This window comes from Monomorium pharaonis, chromosome 2, assembly GCF_013373865.1.
Source record: "Monomorium pharaonis isolate MP-MQ-018 chromosome 2, ASM1337386v2, whole genome shotgun sequence".
In the NCBI taxonomy this organism is placed as follows: domain Eukaryota; kingdom Metazoa; phylum Arthropoda; class Insecta; order Hymenoptera; family Formicidae; genus Monomorium; species Monomorium pharaonis.
In genome coordinates, this window is record NC_050468.1 from 26,122,308 (window position 1) to 26,141,399 (window position 19,092).

General features: G+C 31.5%; 4 protein-coding genes across 5 annotated transcripts; 2 read left to right on the forward strand and 2 right to left on the reverse strand.

Moving 5' to 3' along the window:
• Nucleotides 1-1,703: 1,703 nt before the first annotated feature.
• Nucleotides 1,704-7,288, reverse strand: LOC105840005 (lysophospholipase D GDPD1). Of its 2 annotated transcripts, XM_012686705.3 has the most exons (7): nucleotides 7,033-7,288; nucleotides 6,882-6,924; nucleotides 6,030-6,211; nucleotides 5,735-5,955; nucleotides 4,688-4,821; nucleotides 4,478-4,595; nucleotides 1,704-4,403 (listed from the first exon to the last, which is right to left on the reverse strand). In XM_012686705.3, the coding sequence occupies exons 1-7, from the start codon at nucleotides 7,154-7,156 to the stop codon at nucleotides 4,278-4,280; spliced, it is 948 nt and encodes a 315-aa protein (XP_012542159.1). In that variant the 5' UTR covers nucleotides 7,157-7,288; the 3' UTR covers nucleotides 1,704-4,277. The 2 variants fall into 2 exon arrangements, with proteins under 2 accessions (XP_012542159.1, XP_036138405.1); XM_036282512.1 differs by lacking the exons at nucleotides 6,882-6,924; nucleotides 7,033-7,288 and adding an exon at nucleotides 6,745-6,875.
• A 48-nt stretch (nucleotides 7,289-7,336) lies between these two features.
• On the forward strand, nucleotides 7,337-14,199 carry LOC105840004 (SWI/SNF-related matrix-associated actin-dependent regulator of chromatin subfamily A containing DEAD/H box 1 homolog). Its single transcript, XM_012686704.3, has 12 exons — nucleotides 7,337-8,813; nucleotides 9,166-9,347; nucleotides 10,760-10,953; nucleotides 11,021-11,249; nucleotides 11,417-11,750; nucleotides 11,835-12,109; nucleotides 12,199-12,336; nucleotides 12,443-12,766; nucleotides 12,933-13,234; nucleotides 13,311-13,523; nucleotides 13,623-13,729; nucleotides 13,795-14,199. The coding sequence occupies exons 1-12, from the start codon at nucleotides 8,717-8,719 to the stop codon at nucleotides 13,935-13,937; spliced, it is 2,538 nt and encodes an 845-aa protein (XP_012542158.1). The 5' UTR covers nucleotides 7,337-8,716; the 3' UTR covers nucleotides 13,938-14,199.
• Nucleotides 14,200-14,552: 353 nt separating this feature from the next.
• Nucleotides 14,553-18,402, reverse strand: LOC105840003 (nuclear pore complex protein Nup54). The gene is made up of 5 exons (XM_012686703.3): nucleotides 18,096-18,402; nucleotides 16,115-16,633; nucleotides 15,113-16,023; nucleotides 14,808-15,035; nucleotides 14,553-14,726 (listed from the first exon to the last, which is right to left on the reverse strand). Exons 1-5 carry the CDS (start codon nucleotides 18,193-18,195, stop codon nucleotides 14,604-14,606), a joined length of 1,881 nt encoding a protein of 626 aa, XP_012542157.1. The 5' UTR covers nucleotides 18,196-18,402; the 3' UTR covers nucleotides 14,553-14,603.
• On the forward strand, nucleotides 16,741-18,102 carry LOC114255455. The gene has a single exon (XM_028194142.2). The coding sequence runs from the start codon at nucleotides 17,438-17,440 to the stop codon at nucleotides 17,810-17,812; it is 375 nt and encodes a 124-aa protein (XP_028049943.1). The 5' UTR covers nucleotides 16,741-17,437; the 3' UTR covers nucleotides 17,813-18,102.
• Nucleotides 18,403-19,092: the final 690 nt, after the last annotated feature.

A 19,092-nucleotide genomic window follows, 5' to 3' on the forward strand; every position in this document is an offset into this window, starting at 1 on the left:
CAACCTGTTTCTTACATAATATTAATATTAATATATATAATACTATGTCTCTCTACTAGATTTTAGACAATAAGTTTAATCAGATATACTTTATAAATATTGATAATTTTATATAAATATAAATGTATTTGTATATATTAAATATATATTTATATACATTAAATATAATATTTATATATACATATATATAATATATATTAATAAATTATATAAATACATATATAAATGAAGTACACATATACAAATATATAAAAATGAAGATATAGGCCCGTGTTATGAGCTCACGTTTATCAATAAAAGTACCGATAAAAGTACTATAAATGTGACGATACATGTGACCATATTCTGAATACACTTTTATTGAAACTCTTAGACACGGACTGTCAAGCATCACATAAAAATGCAATTTTATAGCGAAAATACTATTTTGAACTATTTTTGTAGTACATTTATACCAAACATTTCAGATAATTTTAATACCATCTTTATATTATTATTCAAGATTTAGATACGCGTATTTTTATTTATTTTTTATCTTGCTCTATCGAGACAACAGAAAGATGATACAGCTGAAATTCGTGAACTTGTGAGGATTTTGCACTTGATCTAGACTAATTATTTAAAAAATGTTTTTCTTATACATGTTATCATCACTATTTTATCAAAAAGAATCGACAATTATTTTACAAGAATTTTTTTCAAACGTACGTAAAATGAACATCTTTAAAACGTTCAAATATGAATATATTTTGAACGTCCAATAATGCATGTTCTTAAAATATTACGTCCATAGACATTTGGACAAAATAAAGACTACAATCGGACATTCATTTAATGTTGTATGTTGTTTATTATGTATTGTTCATTACTGCGACAGAGCGAAGTAAAGTTTATAAATTTAAGTTATATCGCGTTCGCGATTGATTACAGTACTAGAAGCGCAAAGCAATTATCATAGGTGTAACGTAATAAATGTACATATATGTACTTCTAAGATAAAAGTACTATAAAAATGCGCTGAGAATATACATAACTTTTGTAAATTTATTTTTACTTTTAAAATCAGTGATATAAATAAATACGGCCGATAAAAGTTAACTCGAATATGGGCCATAATGTTTTTGATATATCACATGTCGAACAATCTTTTTTATATAAAATAGACATAAACTCATATGAATCATCTATTTTATATATATATATTTATACACGTTATTTATACATTTTTTAATATTCGTATATAATATTGACGTCATACATCCATGTCACTACACATGTAAAAAATACTAATTCTTATAATAGTTAAAATGCTCATAAATTTCAGATTCTTCCAAATATGTATTTATCACATATATTTTATATCATTTAAAGATATTTTTAAATATAATTTAAGAGAGCTATTATTAGCAAATATTAAATAGAAAAATTAAATATAAAATATTACATAAATAACGAAAAGATAATGGCGCTATGACGAAGTACAAATATTAATTCTGAAACTTTAATACTCTATAGATCTGATTTAAATTTATTTGCAACTGCGATATTTTTTCTTTTTCATAAAGGAACAAATTCTAAAAGCTCAAAAATAAAAATTATAGATGAAAGCTAAGCTAATTAAGAACGAATATGAACTAATTATCTATTTTCTATCATATGAGATTTTTTTTGAGATTATTTATATGGATATAAAGGAACAATTATTTATAACACATAGAATGAAAACTTATATTTATAAATTTTGAGCTTTACAAATACACAAAAGTTAATTTCAAGTACAAAGGTACATGTATTTGTACATAGTAATTGCGTTTTCTCTATATTTAACATTCATTGTAAAACATTTTCAATATATTAATTATACATTATAAGACTTTGATTACTTAATAGAAGCAATTTAACAAAACTTAGTATGTTATTTATTTAATCCTTTCCTCCTGTGAAGTACACTTATAGTTAAATAGACAATTTATTTAAACATACATAGAAATAATTTTTCTCTGAAATATATGTATATACTTATATAAAGTTGTAAATTTAACAAATTTTTCAATTTAAATAAACTATTTATATAAATCACTTCTGCTTCTTTTTTATCATTATTATTTAGATGAAACAAGAGAACTTGTTTTATGCAATAAATGATTTACACGGTTTTTTACAGCATAAATAAAAGAATATTTATGCTACTGATTTTACATCAAAATACTAGAATAATAAATATATAATTATCTATCATTAAAAATTTAGTAATGATTTTAAATATGTAAAATGAAAACATACATCACATGAATTCTATAACTGTATATTCTATAAGACAGCGCGTATAATGTATAATCTTTATTAATTTTTATAACCACGTAAATATTGATATCTTCCACGTCTCTTTAGTAATTTCATATATTACTATTCTTTCATCTGAATATGTATATTGTATACATATACATATAATCGCACATATACATACAGATCTTTTATATATAAAAACAGTCTAAATATATAAATTATATATAATATACATATAAGTTAGAAAAGATATTATCGTTACACTTTTTATAAATGTGAGCTGCAGTTAAATATGTTATTAACATAATATTCGTTTAATTGTTTGGGATGTATCGTTTCTACATTTAAAAGATTAGAAAAGTACACATATTCAACATATAGATATCCATAGATTGTAAGACAATTGCACATGTTAATTGCAAAATGCCCTGTAAAAATATGATGTAACTTAATGTGTAGGATATGCTTCAGGAATGGAGATGTAGCACTGAAGAATGATAACTCCTGTGAAGTATGTCCTACATATATTAAGTTATTATAAGACCATAATACTGTTTATCATTTATGCTATGTCTAGCATAAATATAGTATAAATATACTTGTCAAATTCAATATTTGCACAAATACATAAATTTATTTCTTTATTTATAGGACTAATCCTGATAGTTGCATCGATTTCAAATTCTCAATATATGAGAATGACACACACTTTTATCACATTTATTTTTTTTTACGAAAAACTTATATCATATATACTAAAGACATATCACGATCTGCGTAACTCGATTTTTCTCTTTTCACACGTAAAATATTTTTTCTCACGAATCTATGATTAAAACTTATTTAACAAATGCACCATAGATCAGACATGGGCTGCATTCGCTTTGACGCTTACAGCGCTTTAAGCATTATTTCATTCTTATTTATTAAATATTAAAGAAGCACAAATTATACTTAAGGTTATCACACATACTTATTATAAGACGTAATAGTTTCGATGTTGAATTTAATGACTGTAATCATAGTCGGCTGAGTCGAGTACACGGTTGATTGAAACCTAATACTGTTATGTCTTATTGAATATGTGATAACCTTTACAAGCACTGTGAACACCGAGGTAAACTATCTATATGTTATTTAAAGCATTTAAATGCTGGGCTAAGTTAACGCTGGCCCCAGAGAGATATAATTAATAGATATTTTGTACCAAAAATTTAGGATATGCATGCAGACCCTTTTTACAAGGTATGCGAATTGTACCTTACAATAAATCAAAATGTGGAAGACTATTGTAAATAAAAAGTCGTTATAAGAAGAAAAATGAATAATGTTAAAGAACATTCGTTTTTTTTTAATTATATGAAAGTAAAGTATGCCTATCCCGTAAATAAAGATAATATATGGAGTCTGAGACCATAGATAGATTCTAAAAGCAAAGTAAATAGAAGTGCGCAGTATCATTATAAATTATATAAAAATCGCTCTATTAAAATTGCTAAGTTGCACAGATATCTTGGTAACTTATGCCACGCAGAGTAACTGTCAATGATAATAAATAATAAACTTACAATTCTAAACTAATCACATGGAAAGAAAAAGCTTCCTTATATAAAATAAAAAATGAAAAAAGGCAGATAAGATTTACGAGGCCAGAGCAATCTTATTCCATGAATACTCGCATGGTTAATGTAACAATAAACTGTCATGTACGCATTCTGTACTCATGTACTGTATACGTAATTTCGCTAATGATTCGATTTATATGGACTGACGCAATTATGGCAAAAATTCATTCAAATTGGCATTTATACACAGAACATAAGCAAATATTTTTGCTTGGCTTATAAAAAAATATACTACTTTGTTTATTCTGTATAACTTATAGCTCTGGCTTATCATGGCAGATATCTCCCCTCAGACATAAATAGCTGCGCAATTTCTCAATGGTTTGTTATCTGACGTGTACTTTTTAAAAATCTATATCTGGTACTTTATTCTATTGAATTTTTCTTTAAAAATAATTTCAATCTTGTTGGATAATCTGTCATTACGCCAGTTGCTCCCAAATCAAATGCTCTTTGAAATTCTTCATCTTTATTTAAAACCCAAAAGTAAACCTATACAAATACGTAAATTAATAATATTACAAATCAAATATACAATTGTGTCAATTGTAATTGTGTGTACTTACATGTATGCCCCGTGATTTTAAATGATTAAATAAACACGGTCTCATTAATAGTAAGTTAATAGTACGTACTACTAACTTTTCCAACGGTAAAAATGTTGGACTCGGACCACCTTTTCGTCTAAAATCAAAATAAAAGAATATTTTTTATTGTACTGTTATGATGTAGAATCATAATTACAAGGGTAAAATTTTTTTTTCCATTTATATTACCGCAAATATATTGAAGGCAAGAAAATTTCAAGATGTGTTTCCTTTAATGGTACAAATGGTAACAAGCCAGTATACATAAGGAATATTAACATCGTCACACGTTGCATTGAAAATAGTAAGTTTACATTTGGATTCTATAACAAAATATGATTTTATTTAAAATGTAGAAAAATTAACAATTCATAAAAGACTCGTACAATTCTTATGGAAAATGGTTTTCAGCAAAATTGACTAATTTTTATTTTACATAATTATTTATACAATACTGATTATATATACATTATATATACATACTGATCATACAAAAATTAATAATGTTACGATCTTCGCAAATTATTTGACTTTTACAGAAAATAAAATTCTATGTATCCTATATCTTATATAAATTAAACGGTCTCGGTATTTTTCAGTAGGAGTTTTAACATGTAATTTGAGCTAGATTCTTTCATTTTCAATGAAGCGGGGAAAAAAGTGAAAAGGAGAAATATTAGTAAGTTTTCTAATTAAAATAATAAACATCCTTGATTTTTTAGTTTTTTTCATACACATTTGCGAATAAAATAGGTCAAATATATTTTGTGTTAAAATAATTTATATTTCGATATATAAAAGTGATTTATAAACCAAAAATGTATTTATTTTAATAAAAAAATCTTACCGAGCATTTTCCCTTCATTTTTCGAAAAGTGATAGGATGGAATTTAAGTTGGAATTATTTCAAACATGCTACCATTGAAAAATATTAGTAAAAAGAAGCCCTTTATTTCTTCTGATATTTTCATGTTTCTAGGATATTTAATTTATGTAAGAAGTAATATATAATCAGATACACAAAATTTATGAACTTTGGCTATCTATAGAAATTAAATGGTCTATTTGTGAAGATTATAATGGCAATATTAATTATTGATCAGCAACTTATATTAGCCAATTTGCCGAATGTTTTTTTTTTTGTATGAATTTTGCATAGTATTATTCTACAAATATTTTTTCAAAATATATTAATTTGGTCTTTATAAAACTTAATAGGTATGTATATTAATATACCATTCTGTAGCATTTCTGTGTGACTTCATCACTGAAGTTTCCCCAAACTGTATACTCCTCTCTATTGTATTCTTTTATAAGATCAGAAACTTTGGCTATAAGTCGATCATTGTTGATCTTAATGTCGATGTTAATAGGGATATTAGGGAATGCCTCAAAGACTTCTCGTAACAATGCGAATTGTCGATCTTCTTCCCTTTCCGAACCGACATACTCAGAATCTGTTCAACTATAGTTCTTAAATAATTTTGTTCGTGAGTGCAGTTTTCTTTTTTAAAATAATAGATAGCAATACCTGGATCAAAATCAATTGGTAAACGTTGCTTTAAAAGTGGTAAATCCTTGTAATCCAATTCGGAGATGTTTTTATCTATGCCTGTACTGCGCAAGAGATTGTGATCATGAGAAACTACTACTTCACCATCTCTTGTAAGGTGACAATCTAATTCTAACATTTGCGTTCCAATAGCCACTGCTCTGCAATTGTAAATAGAGATATTTACTTGAGTGAGCACAATTAGAATAATAGCATATTTTTAGATGAGTTTATTGGTTAATTTCAGACAAGCTTGATCTTGTAACTCTGTGTAAGAATTTTGATTTAAATATATTATAATATTTTATATTACTGGTTCAATTGTCTAAATTTTTTCATATTTAGGAATTTTTATATAAATTAGAATATATATTATCTTTTGTTTGTCCTTTCTTATCTATGCATATAAATACAAATAAATTATGTAATAATATTAGAATCAAATTAACGGCTTACAATTTCTGAAATATTACTATAATCTCTAAAGCATAAGAACTCAGATTATTTTTTTATTTTCTTATACAAGTACATACAAATATTCAGATATTTTGAAATAAAAAAAAAAGATATTTTTTTAAGGATTTAAAAGATGTACTCGACAATTCAAAAATGAGATTGATAAAAATTAACATAGAATACAAGAAATTAACTTCTCTATACTATATACTACTTTTGAATAAATATTTGAAATTACATAAACGTATGTACTTCATGCCGCCGTGTTCATCTATATGGTAATTAAATTTCGTAACGATCAACACATAGATGATAATGCATTTTCGCAATTTTGGGCGAGGGAATGCACTTGGGTAAACAAATATTTTCACTAACCGTCTGAACGCGCACATCGTGTTTTCGTAGCTCTCGCCAGCACCTGAAAGAAGATTCACACGCAGAAGGTGGACGATTAATAAGAATCGCGAATACACCCCCGCGAGTAAAGGTAAACAAAAAACGGAGGGATGATGGACGAACAACTCACCGCCCCGATGGCTGATGTGTTGGCACAGAAACTTCACCTTCTTCTTTTTGTGCAACAGAGTGGGATACTTGAAGAGTATTACCGAGGTCAGCATGTAGCCGCCGATTAGCGTGTACAGCAACATTTTTTTTTTCTCGCTTTCCGTGGTACCCGTACGCCGCGTGATACACTTATCCACTGTCGAACATAATACACTGCGTGTGGCAAAAAACTACGGACACAAACAAACGGAAGAAACAGCAGACGACGGACGGTGCAAGTGCGCACGGCTGTCGGCCCTGAATCATGCGCCCACGAGAGCGGCGTGTCACTGCCGCGCGAACGCGCGCGTCGCGATCAGCTGGGACCAATCGGATCAGGTGACAGTTGCCAGGAAAACGCTCGACAGGACCGTCTCAAAGGGATGACTTCCAATGATTTCGACCAAACTTAACTTGGTCGTCGACTAATTTAATCCCGGCAAAATTGCTTAAAACAAACTATATAAATCGTTGTCCCTAATCTAATATTTTTTTCTGAGGATTGAATAAAAAAATTAACGATTTTATTGTTAACGATATGATGCATGGAAATATTTGAATTAATTATAATAATTAAGTTGCTCGAAGTTTAGTTAAAGTTATTTTAGTTCAACCGCAGATTCATATGCAGATTCATATGCAGATCAACATGCAGATTCATATGCAGTAAAATATTAACTGTAATTACAATTTATTGTTTTTAATTCTAGTTTTCCTTTCTGTCTGTCAAACAATAAAAGATCGATGATTCTGTCCATGTCAACGAAACAACAGATACAAGAGATATTACACGTTAAATTAATCGTCGATTAAATTAATTAATTATATAGTTTGAAGTCAAAGCCTCAGGCATATTGCCTCGTTTTTTAAATCACTTTGCATATTAATTAATCACAAAATAAACAAACTTAAATTTTTTCTTTCATGAAAAGGTAGGAAAATTAAATTAGACACGACGAATATAGCACAGTTGAAAATTTTACTCTGACTAATTCTGTGAGACAAATTAATTGCCAACCAAATAACTTTGTGTATTTAATGCAGATCGGGAATTAATTTCAAATTATTCGGGGATAGCTGTTTAAAAGACTGCGGTCCACACTTGACACTGCAAACACTGTACTTGACACTGCAATTCTTTTTTATTTTTAACGCATTTTACGTTTAGTCATCAATGCAAATTTCTCCATTAGTCATCAATGTAAATTTCTTTATTAACTTTCCTTGTATTAGATATAGTGACATTATCACAACATTAAATTATACAAACGTCGAACGATATCAAAATTAAATTAATTTACTAAAATTGAAAGTATAAATTTAATTTAATTTAATCCTATCCCGTTTTCTGTTGCACCAACACAAGTTTCCCTTATTTATCATTTCAAGTGTATGTACAATGATCTGTTCTTGTTCCGATTAGATTATCTCGATATTACTTTCTAGATCCGGAACATTAATTTCGGAAAAAATAATCTCCGCGTGGAAATCAGGCATAAATATCATTCCACCGGATGTGCCGCAGTCTGATCTACGTTCTACTGTAATCCCCCGCTCCTCGACGCGCTCGGCGAGCCGCATCGAATACACCTGGCAGACGATACCGAAAGTTCCTTTGGAAAAATGCATTCCTGCCAGCGTCCCTCGCACGGTTGACTCGAACGATGTCCGACTCGAACTCGCCCAAAACGGACACAAGTAGCTCCAGCCTCCTGCGGCAGTTCCGCTTTCAAAAAAAACAACCGAAGATCATGAACCTGTGTAAGCACTCGCGTATCTTTTTATCATTGTCCCGTTAATCGATGTATGTATATACGTTATGTACGCGCGTAATTGGCGTGCGTGTTCTCCTGACAAGTCGCACGGCTTCTCTATGTTTTACTTTGTACAGTTTAATATTTTAATATTTTTCAATTTTGATTTTTGAACAATGCTTGCGTGCGCATCTCGGAAATAAATAAATAAACTTGTTATATGCAAATTCATACTTGTCTTAATTAATATATCGTAACTGATAATTATTATTTAATATAACTGCTATTAATATCTAATCTTATCTGTCTTGATCAAACAGGGAGATGTACGTATAATAATTTTTTAAAAATAATTTTAGCTGATGAGGACAGTAACTTGGTTGGTTCCGATGTGCAAGTGCGCCGTAAACCCGTAAATCGCATTGAAGACAGTGACAGCGATATTGGTAGTCCAGCTAAGACAAGTTCGGACTGTAGCGCCAAAGGTAAAGAGAATAAGTTAAAGTACCTGACAACTTTATATCCGCAGAATGATGTAATAGTAAGTATTTTCAGATTTCCTAAGTAGAAATTCCTACATAAGTGAAAAGATATCTTTTAAATTGCCTTACAATGTCTCGCATTTTTGTCAAAGTTTTAAAAAGATGTTTTTTAACGATCTAAAGAATATTTTATGCAATATTTTGAGATATCATTTCAGATATTGGTGGGTCCTGATATCTCTTTAGAAAGCTAAGAAACATTTTATTATTTTTTAAAAATTCTAGTTATCTTGAACAAAATTGTTTTAGATATTTTTTTAACAACCTCTAGACATCTTCTACATATAGCTAAAGATATCTTTAATAAAATATCTTCGAGATCTTGCGAATATTCACACAAGACCTCCATGTTTTCTAGAAATCTCTCACAACAAAACTCACAAGATGAAAATAATTTATTTAATAAATATATAAAGACAATAAAAAACTAGGACACAATAAAGTTAACATAAAAATATCAGTAGGCCTGCCCTGTAACTGTTAACAACAGTTCGATATTGTTGTTGTTGCACAGCTCTTTTGTCATATATGCGCAAGGACAGTATAATGATATTGACACTGTTATTAAGAATTACAGAATAGAGCTTCAGATGTAACGATGGGCTTAAGCAAATAGAGCAAATCAATGAGCAGTTGTGCTTTTAAATGCATCCTTTATTATTGATTCTCATGAACTAGTATTTAATGTTGCTTTTGGATAAATCAGAAATTTATCTCAAATTTGAAAGACCAATGTGCAGTCGCTATTATGTGCAATGTTACACATAGGACATGTTCCATTTAATACTTGCAACACCGTGAATGTCATTTATCCTTATTTAATGTTCAATGAACAATGAGGAATAAAATAACAATAAAATAATTCTAAAATCTCTATGGACCAAACTAAGTTTCAATGCTAAAACTTACATAAACATAATGTTCTAAAATCTAAATAAACAAATGTTTCAGTCATCTTTATTAGATTATCTTCAGTGTCAAGTATAAAAACGGTTTCAAATGTCAAGTGAACATATAAAACAATATAATACAATCAGTAAATTAATCCTATCTAATTGTAATATTGTTAGAAATACATTATAAATATAAGCATTAGTGAGTCATTATTGAAATCACTCGTAAATCTTGGTGATGAGTTGTCACTAAATTTATACAGACCTCGATGAATGAGAGTTTAAATTGTATGGAGTTTTATCTAAGAATTGCAATTAGAGATTTTTGATTATTTAAGAGTTTCTATATATTTAGAATATTTGTTTATATAAAACATTTAGCACTAAAACTTAATTTGACGTATTACTGTTTTTATTTGATTCATAATCTGTTTGTATTTTTGTATAAGCTAACAAACGTATCATATTAAATTTATTATATATTAATTAAATAATAAAAAAAAATTTTTATCTTTTAGCATATACAGGAAGTACTTACAAGTACTGATTGGAATGTCGAAGAGGCAGAGGAGACCCTTAAAAATAATAGGAAAAGGGGCTTAAAGAAGTCTGCAAAAACTAGCAAAAAGAAAAGAAGAAAATTAAATGTAGATGAGGATATAGATATCGATTCAGATGAGCAAGACTATAATAAAGACAAAGTATTTAACAGGTATGTAATTTTACAATGATTTGTACTAAATTGGTGATCGCGATATAAATGTATTATTGTTTTACAGTGATGAAGATTCCGATGTAGAAATATCTAATGAGCTCACAGGTGATAAAAAGGCAGTTTTAGAATTTATGCAGACAGCCTTACTTTCGGAGTTGCTTTTGTTGTCCCAATGCTCTCAAAAGAAAGCCTTGGCCATTATAGAGGCAAGACCATTTGAAGATTGGAAAGACTTAGTGAATAAATTTCAAAATATAAAATATTTAGATACAGAATTACTCAATGCAGCTCAGGTAAATTTGACAATTAACATATATGTATTTAATGATATTTATCTTCTTTTAAAAATAATTTTTTGATTAAATTTCATTAAATTTAAAATATTTTAATATAAATCTAATAATAAAATATACAATTTATATACATTCTGGTTAATTCTGTTTCTAATATGTACATAAAGGTATTACTATCTACACGTCACGTGGTAGAACTTCTTATGAAAAAATGCCTTCGCTTATCTACCAACATGGAAAAGGCTGTGGCTGCTGGTGCATCGACTATAACACAGCAACCAAAAGGATTATCATCAAATATGACATTAGCTCCGTATCAAATGGTTGGCCTAAACTGGCTTGCTGTCATGCACGCGCAAAATGTAAATGGCATATTAGCCGATGAAATGGGTTTAGGGAAAACGATACAAGTGATAGCATTTCTAACATATCTGAAGGAAGCTGATCTTCTTGATGAGAAGGATGGACCTCATTTAATTGTCGTTCCCAGTTCAACTATGGGTAATATATCGTGTATTCAGATATTTGTTCTGCTCATAGATTTTTATAACAATATGAATGTCAAAAATGTTTGTCTTGATACAGAAAATTGGCTAGACGAGCTAGAAAGATGGTCACCTGGTTTGAAAGTTGTACAATATTATGGCTCTCAAGAGGATCGAAAAGAGATGCGGATGGGTTGGCGAAACGGTGATCTTGATGACGTCGACGTTTTGTTAACTACATATAATTTAATTTGTAGTACTCCAGAGGAGCGTAGACTATTTCGGGTTATGCCACTGAACTATGTAATCTTTGATGAGGCTCATATGCTTAAGAATATGAGCAGTGTTAGATACGAAAATCTTGTCAGAATTAATGTACGTTTTAACTATATATGTATGTATATATACATGTAACAAAAATGTGAGATATCTTTCTTGTAACAAAATTTCGCAATTTTTTTAAGGCTAAACATCGAATTCTGTTAACTGGCACGCCTTTGCAAAATAATTTATTAGAATTAATATCTTTATTAATATTCGTAATGCCTTCACTGTTTGCTGGAAAACAAGCAGATTTAAAAAGCTTATTCTCCAAAAATCCTGTAAGTTATTAAATTATTATCAAAAATGTATTAATTATATTTTACATATGTAAGATATTAAGTTGTTGTACATTTCGTAATTCAAAAAATTTGAATAAATTTTCAGAAAACACCAGGTGATAAAAAGAATGGAGAACAGCCATTGTTCGAAAGAGAGCAAGTTAAGAATGCAAAGGAAATTATGCGGCCGTTTGTTCTTCGACGACTTAAAGTTGAAGTTTTGCGCGACTTGCCATATAAAAAGGATGAAATAATACGATGTACTTTAATTGAAAAGCAGCGAAGTATGTACGACAAATTGGTCGCACAATTTTCTGCCGAGGCCAGCGAAATTACTGACGTAAATGGTACTGGTATGATGATGCAGTTAAGGAAGCTTGCTAATCATCCCCTTCTCGTACGTCATTATTACGATGAGAAAAAGCTAAGGGTACGTACGTAATCTAGGAAACTTTTCTATTCAGTTCGTAATTTATTAACTTCCCTGTCTCTATAAAATAGCATTTTTCAATTTTGGTTCTCCAGATATTCCTAATATTTTTTCAAAATATTTAGAATTTAAAAAATCCAGAACTAATGGGTGAATGTATTATTAGGCTATAGCTAGTAGGTTGGCAAAGGAACCAGGTTACAAACAGAAGAATCCAGAATATGTTTTTGAAGAACTGATTTGGGCATCTGATTATCAAATAAATCAAATGACTCGTACATACAAAAGTATAGCTGGATTTGGCTTGCCTCAAGAACTTATTCCTGAAGCTGGTAAATTAAAAGAACTGGACAAATTACTACCACAATTCAAAATGGACGGTCACAGGGTGCTAATTTTTAGCCAGTTTACTATGGTACTAGACATACTTGAAGAATATTTAACTATTAGAGGACAAACATTTCTAAGGTATACTATAATTATTGTCATATGTTGTAATTATGTTGTCTCAAATTAATTCTTATGAATTTAATATTCAAATTAGACTAGATGGCAGTACACCTGTAACTGAGAGACAGACTCTTATAAATGAGTACACACAAGATCCAAGTATATTCATATTTTTATTATCAACAAGAGCTGGAGGTTTGGGTATTAATTTAACTGCCGCCGATACAGTTATAATACATGACATAGATTTCAATCCTTATAATGATAAACAAGCGGAAGATCGATGCCACCGCGTGGGCCAAAAGAAGTATGTATCATCAGATTTAAGTGTATTTTTTTAGTTAAGATAAAACATACGTTTATTATTCATAAAAATAGATATTCAAGTTGCTGAATTTTCTTATAGACCCGTCACTATAATAAGATTATTAAGCGAAGGCACAATAGAGGAAGGCATGTACGAGATAGCGCAAGAAAAATTGCATCTTGAACAACAAATCACTGGAGATGCAGGTAAAGTACACGATATTTTATCTTACAAAGTCATAAAAAAATTAACAAAATCAAATTTGCTACAGAAAATGAAAATACGGATAAGAAATCCGTTATAAAATTATTAAAGATGACCATAGGCCAAGATGTTCATAATAAATCTCTATCATCGATGAAAAATGGAACCAATAAAGGAACCGACGCAATAGAAAATGATGAAAATTTGTAAATAAGAAATTTTATTCCTCTATTTGTAATAGTCACGTAATTTTGATATACTCTAATTGTAATCTATACTGATCATGTCAAATCATCGTAAACACATACGTGGGATATAAAACATATTTTGTAGAGGGTCGTTTTTTACTTTCATTCAAAGATTCGATAGAAATATATCACAATTTGTAGATTTTCTATTTATAATGTATACTGTGGAGTATTTCCTTTTCTGTTATTTTACATGTCCATTAAATCATTATTTATCTACACAATATGCATTGTTTTACTCGTATATATATGCAACATGCATTTATTTTTATATAACATAATTTTTTAAAATATCAAAATATTTAAAAATATAACAGCGAATAAAAAAAAATCGTGCTTAAAAAAAATTGATTTTCTGCATAATAAGCACAAGGCATAAAAATTTTTTAATTTTAATATAAAATTGAAAGTAATGTACATTGACTTCATTTGTTCATTTATGGGTATGTCAACATTCTATTATAAAAGAAATTGTAGAACGTGCATAAATGAAATAAATATGGCACAGAGTTTTTGTGAAAAATATAGAATTTACACAACCACGATCATTTATATAAACATTAATAAACACGCTGTCTTTTAATTGTATAGAAGACGTATGAAAAAATTTTATTATATATTACAATCCTCAAGATATACTTTGGCTCATTAAAAGCTCTGACATTCCATCCTTAATAACTTTTAAACTTTCTAAATCGGCGTTTATTGTCGAAATAAGCTGCGCCATGCCCTGCTGCTCCATACTTAGATACTGGAAAAATAGACAAAAAATGATTACACTTATTACTTAACGATAATTTAAAGTTGAAGTAAATAAAGAATATTTTCTCACCGTTTTAATATCATCCTGTGCTATAGGATCCATTGTATACCTCTCTTGGTTTTGAATATCAATATGCCGTCTCATTCTGAGTTGAGAGAGCATTTCACTAATTCTACCTTTATACTGCGTTGGAGCACTGATTTGCGAATGCATTGCTTCAAATCTACGTGTTAAAACCTCTTCCTCCGGTTGTAAAGATAATCCAACCTTTCGTGTAATCTCCTGTCGTACTAGTATCTTTAAATGGAATTTAGGTTGTCAGTTAGAGAGACAAAAATATCACGACTAAAAGTAATAATTAATTGCTGCAATACCTGTAGAACCCTGTGTTGAAGTTCCAATAATGTACGTCTATGTTCTTTAAGTCGGGCTTGTGTAGCTGTGTGCTGCCTTTGTAAGCCTTGTATCTTTTCAGCCGCCATATCTAGAAACGCTCTGTGTCTAGCAGTTTCCTCTTCTTGACATTTCAGTCTGTGCTTAACTTGTTGAAAACCGATCGTTGGAACTGGAATATACAGCTCCGGATTGGGATTGTCCAACTGCGCTTGCTTCCACAATCTGGCATCAATAGCACAAGGTGGATTGTCTAGGTACTCTTTTAACTGGGACGGATCAAGCTTTACCAACGGAAATATGTCTTCCACTCCGTTCTGTACTAACTGTTGCTTTTGCATGACTTGCGACAGATACGCGACTAATTCGTTAGCAGGAATTTTTCTGTAAGAACCAGTAATTCCTTTTTCTGATACGTATATTGTCACTTGACTCTTGGTCTCCCCCGTTGATTTGATATTGTCAACAGTTACTGTCAGATTAGGTTTATTTCCCAACAAACCATTGAGAAATACTATTAACTGTTGCTTTCCATCCTGTACATCCTTTTCTTTTTTATTAAAACACAATACTACTAAACCATCGTTGTTGTCAGCATCAGGTATGCGACTGTATCCAATGGCTTTAAATCTACATAACGAATTTTCCTGAGTGAGCTCTATAGGTGGAGCATTTATGGAATAGTAAGCCTTTCCTGTACCCCATAATGCTTGAATAAGATTCCACCTCGCAATGGTATTATCTCGCTCATCGTTATACAACTGACAATTAAACACAGCATTATAGAGAGCTTCTGACGCAGTATTTGTAGGTTGCTGCTGCTGTTGTTGTTGTTGTTGCTGTTGCTGCTGAGGCTGTGTCAATCCAGTACCAAATCCAGTGAATCCTGTCCCTATACATAAATATGTATGTCAATGGAAAATAAGAAAAAAAGTAATATCAGAAGTCTCAATTTACATGTAAGATAAAAGATTTGGCGTTACCTGTACCAAATCCACCGAATCCAGTAGCACTGGTGGTAACCGGTTTGGTTCCGAATGCACCAAAACCTGTGGTTGTGCCAAAACCAGTTGAAGAGGTGCTTCCAGTGCCAAATCCGCTAAACAGGCTGGGGGTAGATGTAGTGGTGGTCGTACCAAAACCGCCAAAACCGCCGAAACTTAACGTCGCCGTCGTCGGTGTCCCGAAACCAACAAAACCGGACGTGGTACAAACAGGAGTGCCAAATGTCGAGGTTGTACCAAATCCAGTTGCGGTGGAGGAAGCGGGAGTACTACCGAAGGCCGGTGCCGAGCCGAAGGCGCTGGTTGATGCGGTACCAAACGTAGGCGCAGAACCAAAACCACCAGTGCTAGGTGCGCTACCAAAACCAGTGGCCGTTGGCGTACCAAATCCAGTGCCAGTACCGAATCCAGTTGTTTGTGTTGACGGCGTGCCGAACAGACTTGGCGTTGAAGTAGTCGGCGTACTAAATCCAAACGAGGGCGTTCCAAATCCTGCCACTTTAATATTTGTAACAAGTTAACAACCTTTGGTTTAAAAAAAAAACTGCAAAGCGAGTGTTAATCGGTAAAGTCGAAGTATAATCGATAAAATCAAGTTACACGTTTTCTTCTTTTTTTTTTGTTTAATATGAAGTTAGGTAAATCATGTCAAACTAAAGTGTTTGCTATTGTGACATTCCTTGTCACTTATTATTATTTGTAAAAACAATTTTAAATGTGACTCTTATATTTTTTAATGTGGTGACATATTGGAAGATACAACATGGATATATTTAACTATCTGTAGATTATATGTTACTTGGAATATACTTATTGAGATTTCTATATTAAAAAATTCACAAGTCAATTATAAATATAAATTTTTTATATAATATATAGTCACATAAATCAGCATAAAATAACAAAATGGCATTTCTGAGTCAACAAAATAATCTGCAGGTAATTTAACAATAAATTAAGTATTTTGATATTAAGAATCTTAGAACTTAGGTAAGTTTGCCTTTTGAAATTATTGAAACATAACAATTTACAATACAAAGATAAAGTGCACATTAAATCTTTAACAGGCCAACTTCTATGCACAATTGGCACATAATTCATTACAGACAGCTGCTACATACTCCAACATCATTCTCCGTCATATTAAGTCGGCAGAGGATTCTTCCACTCAAATTGTAAGCGAACTTGGTACTACAGACGTAGCAATCGGGGTAACAATTTCCTTCGCTTGGCACATCTTACTTCATCCTTGGTAAAAATTTTGATTCAATTATCCTTGCGCAGGATGCGACCGCGGAAATTATGATAACGACGCTTGGAAAAATTCCAAATGAAATGTATTACTTGGAAGATACAACTGCCGGAAAGATTGCAGCTTACGGCACCGAATCGCGCATGATGCTCGATCGCAGCCACACCACCTTGGCAGCTTCGATCGAAAATAATAAACCGGAGTACCCGGAACGCTCGACGTTGCTAATCGTTCTGCTGACCACGCTCCTAATTATATTATTCATGTGCTGCATCACGGCGTGTATTATCGCGAGATCCAGGAGGAGACATGCCTTCCTTACGAAAAGCGACGTCGAGTGTAGTCCGGACTGCAAGGGTGTAAACCAGCCCTTGCTGGACAAGGCTTCCGACGCGACCACCAGAACCAGCTCGACAAGGGACTGACGAGAGACCGTTTGTACGCGTCTCGAACACGATTATCCCTCAGCCTCACTATCGAAAAAACGGAACGACGAAGTACGAATCGCCGAAGTGCCGTTCTTAACCACAAAATTGAGTCACGCGCGAACTGTCGTGAGAAACTTATGCACGGGCAATGACGCGGAGCGTGAACGTCCGATAGAAAGGCGAAATCGTAGTGTACGAGGCAAAACGTAAAGAACCAGGAGCTGCGGGAGATGAGGCGAAAAATTTGCGATCTTTCGACGAGACGGAAGGTTAGACTTACCAGGTTTAACTGCTGTCGCCGTGGACGCTGGCGTGGTGCCGAAGGCGAACGTGGGTGCAGGTGTTGACGTGGACGGCCCGAAGCCGCTGCCGAACGACATGTTGATTTTCCTTTCTCCTTGTACCTCGTGCGAACCAGTCGAACGCTGCTAACTCAGGGCGACGTACCCGCGTCGCGACGCGTGCGATCACGAACGCGCGGCGACAGGGGCGAATCGCAACATGGCTGAACATGGCCGTTCGCACGTGCGATAAGAGGTTAGGTATTCGTCAAGCTCCGCGCGCTACAGCGCGCTATCTCACTTTCCCTCTTTCTCCCTTCAACGTCTAATCTCCTTCGTCCGTCGGTCTGTCTCATTCTCGAGTGTAGAAAGAACAGCAACGTACAGCCACGGAAAAACAGTTTCGCGCACGGGCGCGAGATTTAGCGATGCGCGAAAAATCTGCGCAACGCGCGAGATCTCTTTTTTTTTTAAATAGGCAAGTGTATGTATATATGTACGTACGCGTCAAATGATTATTGAAAAATGAGATCACATTTGTTTACAATATTCATTATCTCGTTTAATGAGTTTAATCAAATTCTGATTACTCGGCAACTAATTTAATCTGCAGAAAACAGCAAAATTTCTAATTATGTAATTCGTTATCATTAATTTAATTTTTCTTTTCGTATATTAAAAAATAAATAATCTCTATGTTTATAAAACATAGATGTTACTTAATTTAATCGAAAATTAATTTAAATAGTAAAAGTGCTTGAAGCAAAATTTTTAACTATATTTAAATGTATTTATTGTTTTTAATCTGAGATTTTTTACGTATATTGAACAGAAAACTAATTTTATCTATTAACAAAATACCATAGATATTAATAAGTTAACTATTTACTAAATTAATTCAATTGATAAAAATATCACAAAAAATGATAGCGGTTATAATATTAAATAAATAATAATTTATATTACCAAAACTACATTTTGTGCTAAAATTATTTA

Bases quoted from the DNA above. Each gene is read 5' to 3' on its own strand.
- LOC105840005 (XM_012686705.3), bottom strand. From the start codon at position 7,156: ATGTTGCTGTACACGCTAATCGGCGGCTACATGCTGACCTCGGTAATA. The intron at 5,956-6,029 runs GTATTGCTATCT...ATAGTTGAACAG, and splicing joins ACCAATTGATTTTGATCCAG to ATTCTGAGTATGTCGGTTCG. The intron at 4,404-4,477 runs GTAAGTACACAC...GTATTTGTATAG, and splicing joins TAAAATCACGGGGCATACAT to GTTTACTTTTGGGTTTTAAA.
- LOC114255455 (XM_028194142.2), top strand. From the start codon at position 17,438: ATGATAACGACGCTTGGAAAAATTCCAAATGAAATGTATTACTTGGAA.
- LOC105840004 (XM_012686704.3), top strand. From the start codon at position 8,717: ATGTCCGACTCGAACTCGCCCAAAACGGACACAAGTAGCTCCAGCCTC. The intron at 12,110-12,198 runs GTACGTTTTAAC...AATTTTTTTAAG, and splicing joins AAAATCTTGTCAGAATTAAT to GCTAAACATCGAATTCTGTT. The intron at 12,337-12,442 runs GTAAGTTATTAA...ATAAATTTTCAG, and splicing joins GCTTATTCTCCAAAAATCCT to AAAACACCAGGTGATAAAAA.
- LOC105840003 (XM_012686703.3), bottom strand. From the start codon at position 18,195: ATGTCGTTCGGCAGCGGCTTCGGGCCGTCCACGTCAACACCTGCACCC. The intron at 15,036-15,112 runs GTATTGCAGCAA...TTCCATTTAAAG, and splicing joins TTCAACACAGGGTTCTACAG to ATACTAGTACGACAGGAGAT. The intron at 14,727-14,807 runs GTGAGAAAATAT...CTATTTTTCCAG, and splicing joins CACAGGATGATATTAAAACG to TATCTAAGTATGGAGCAGCA.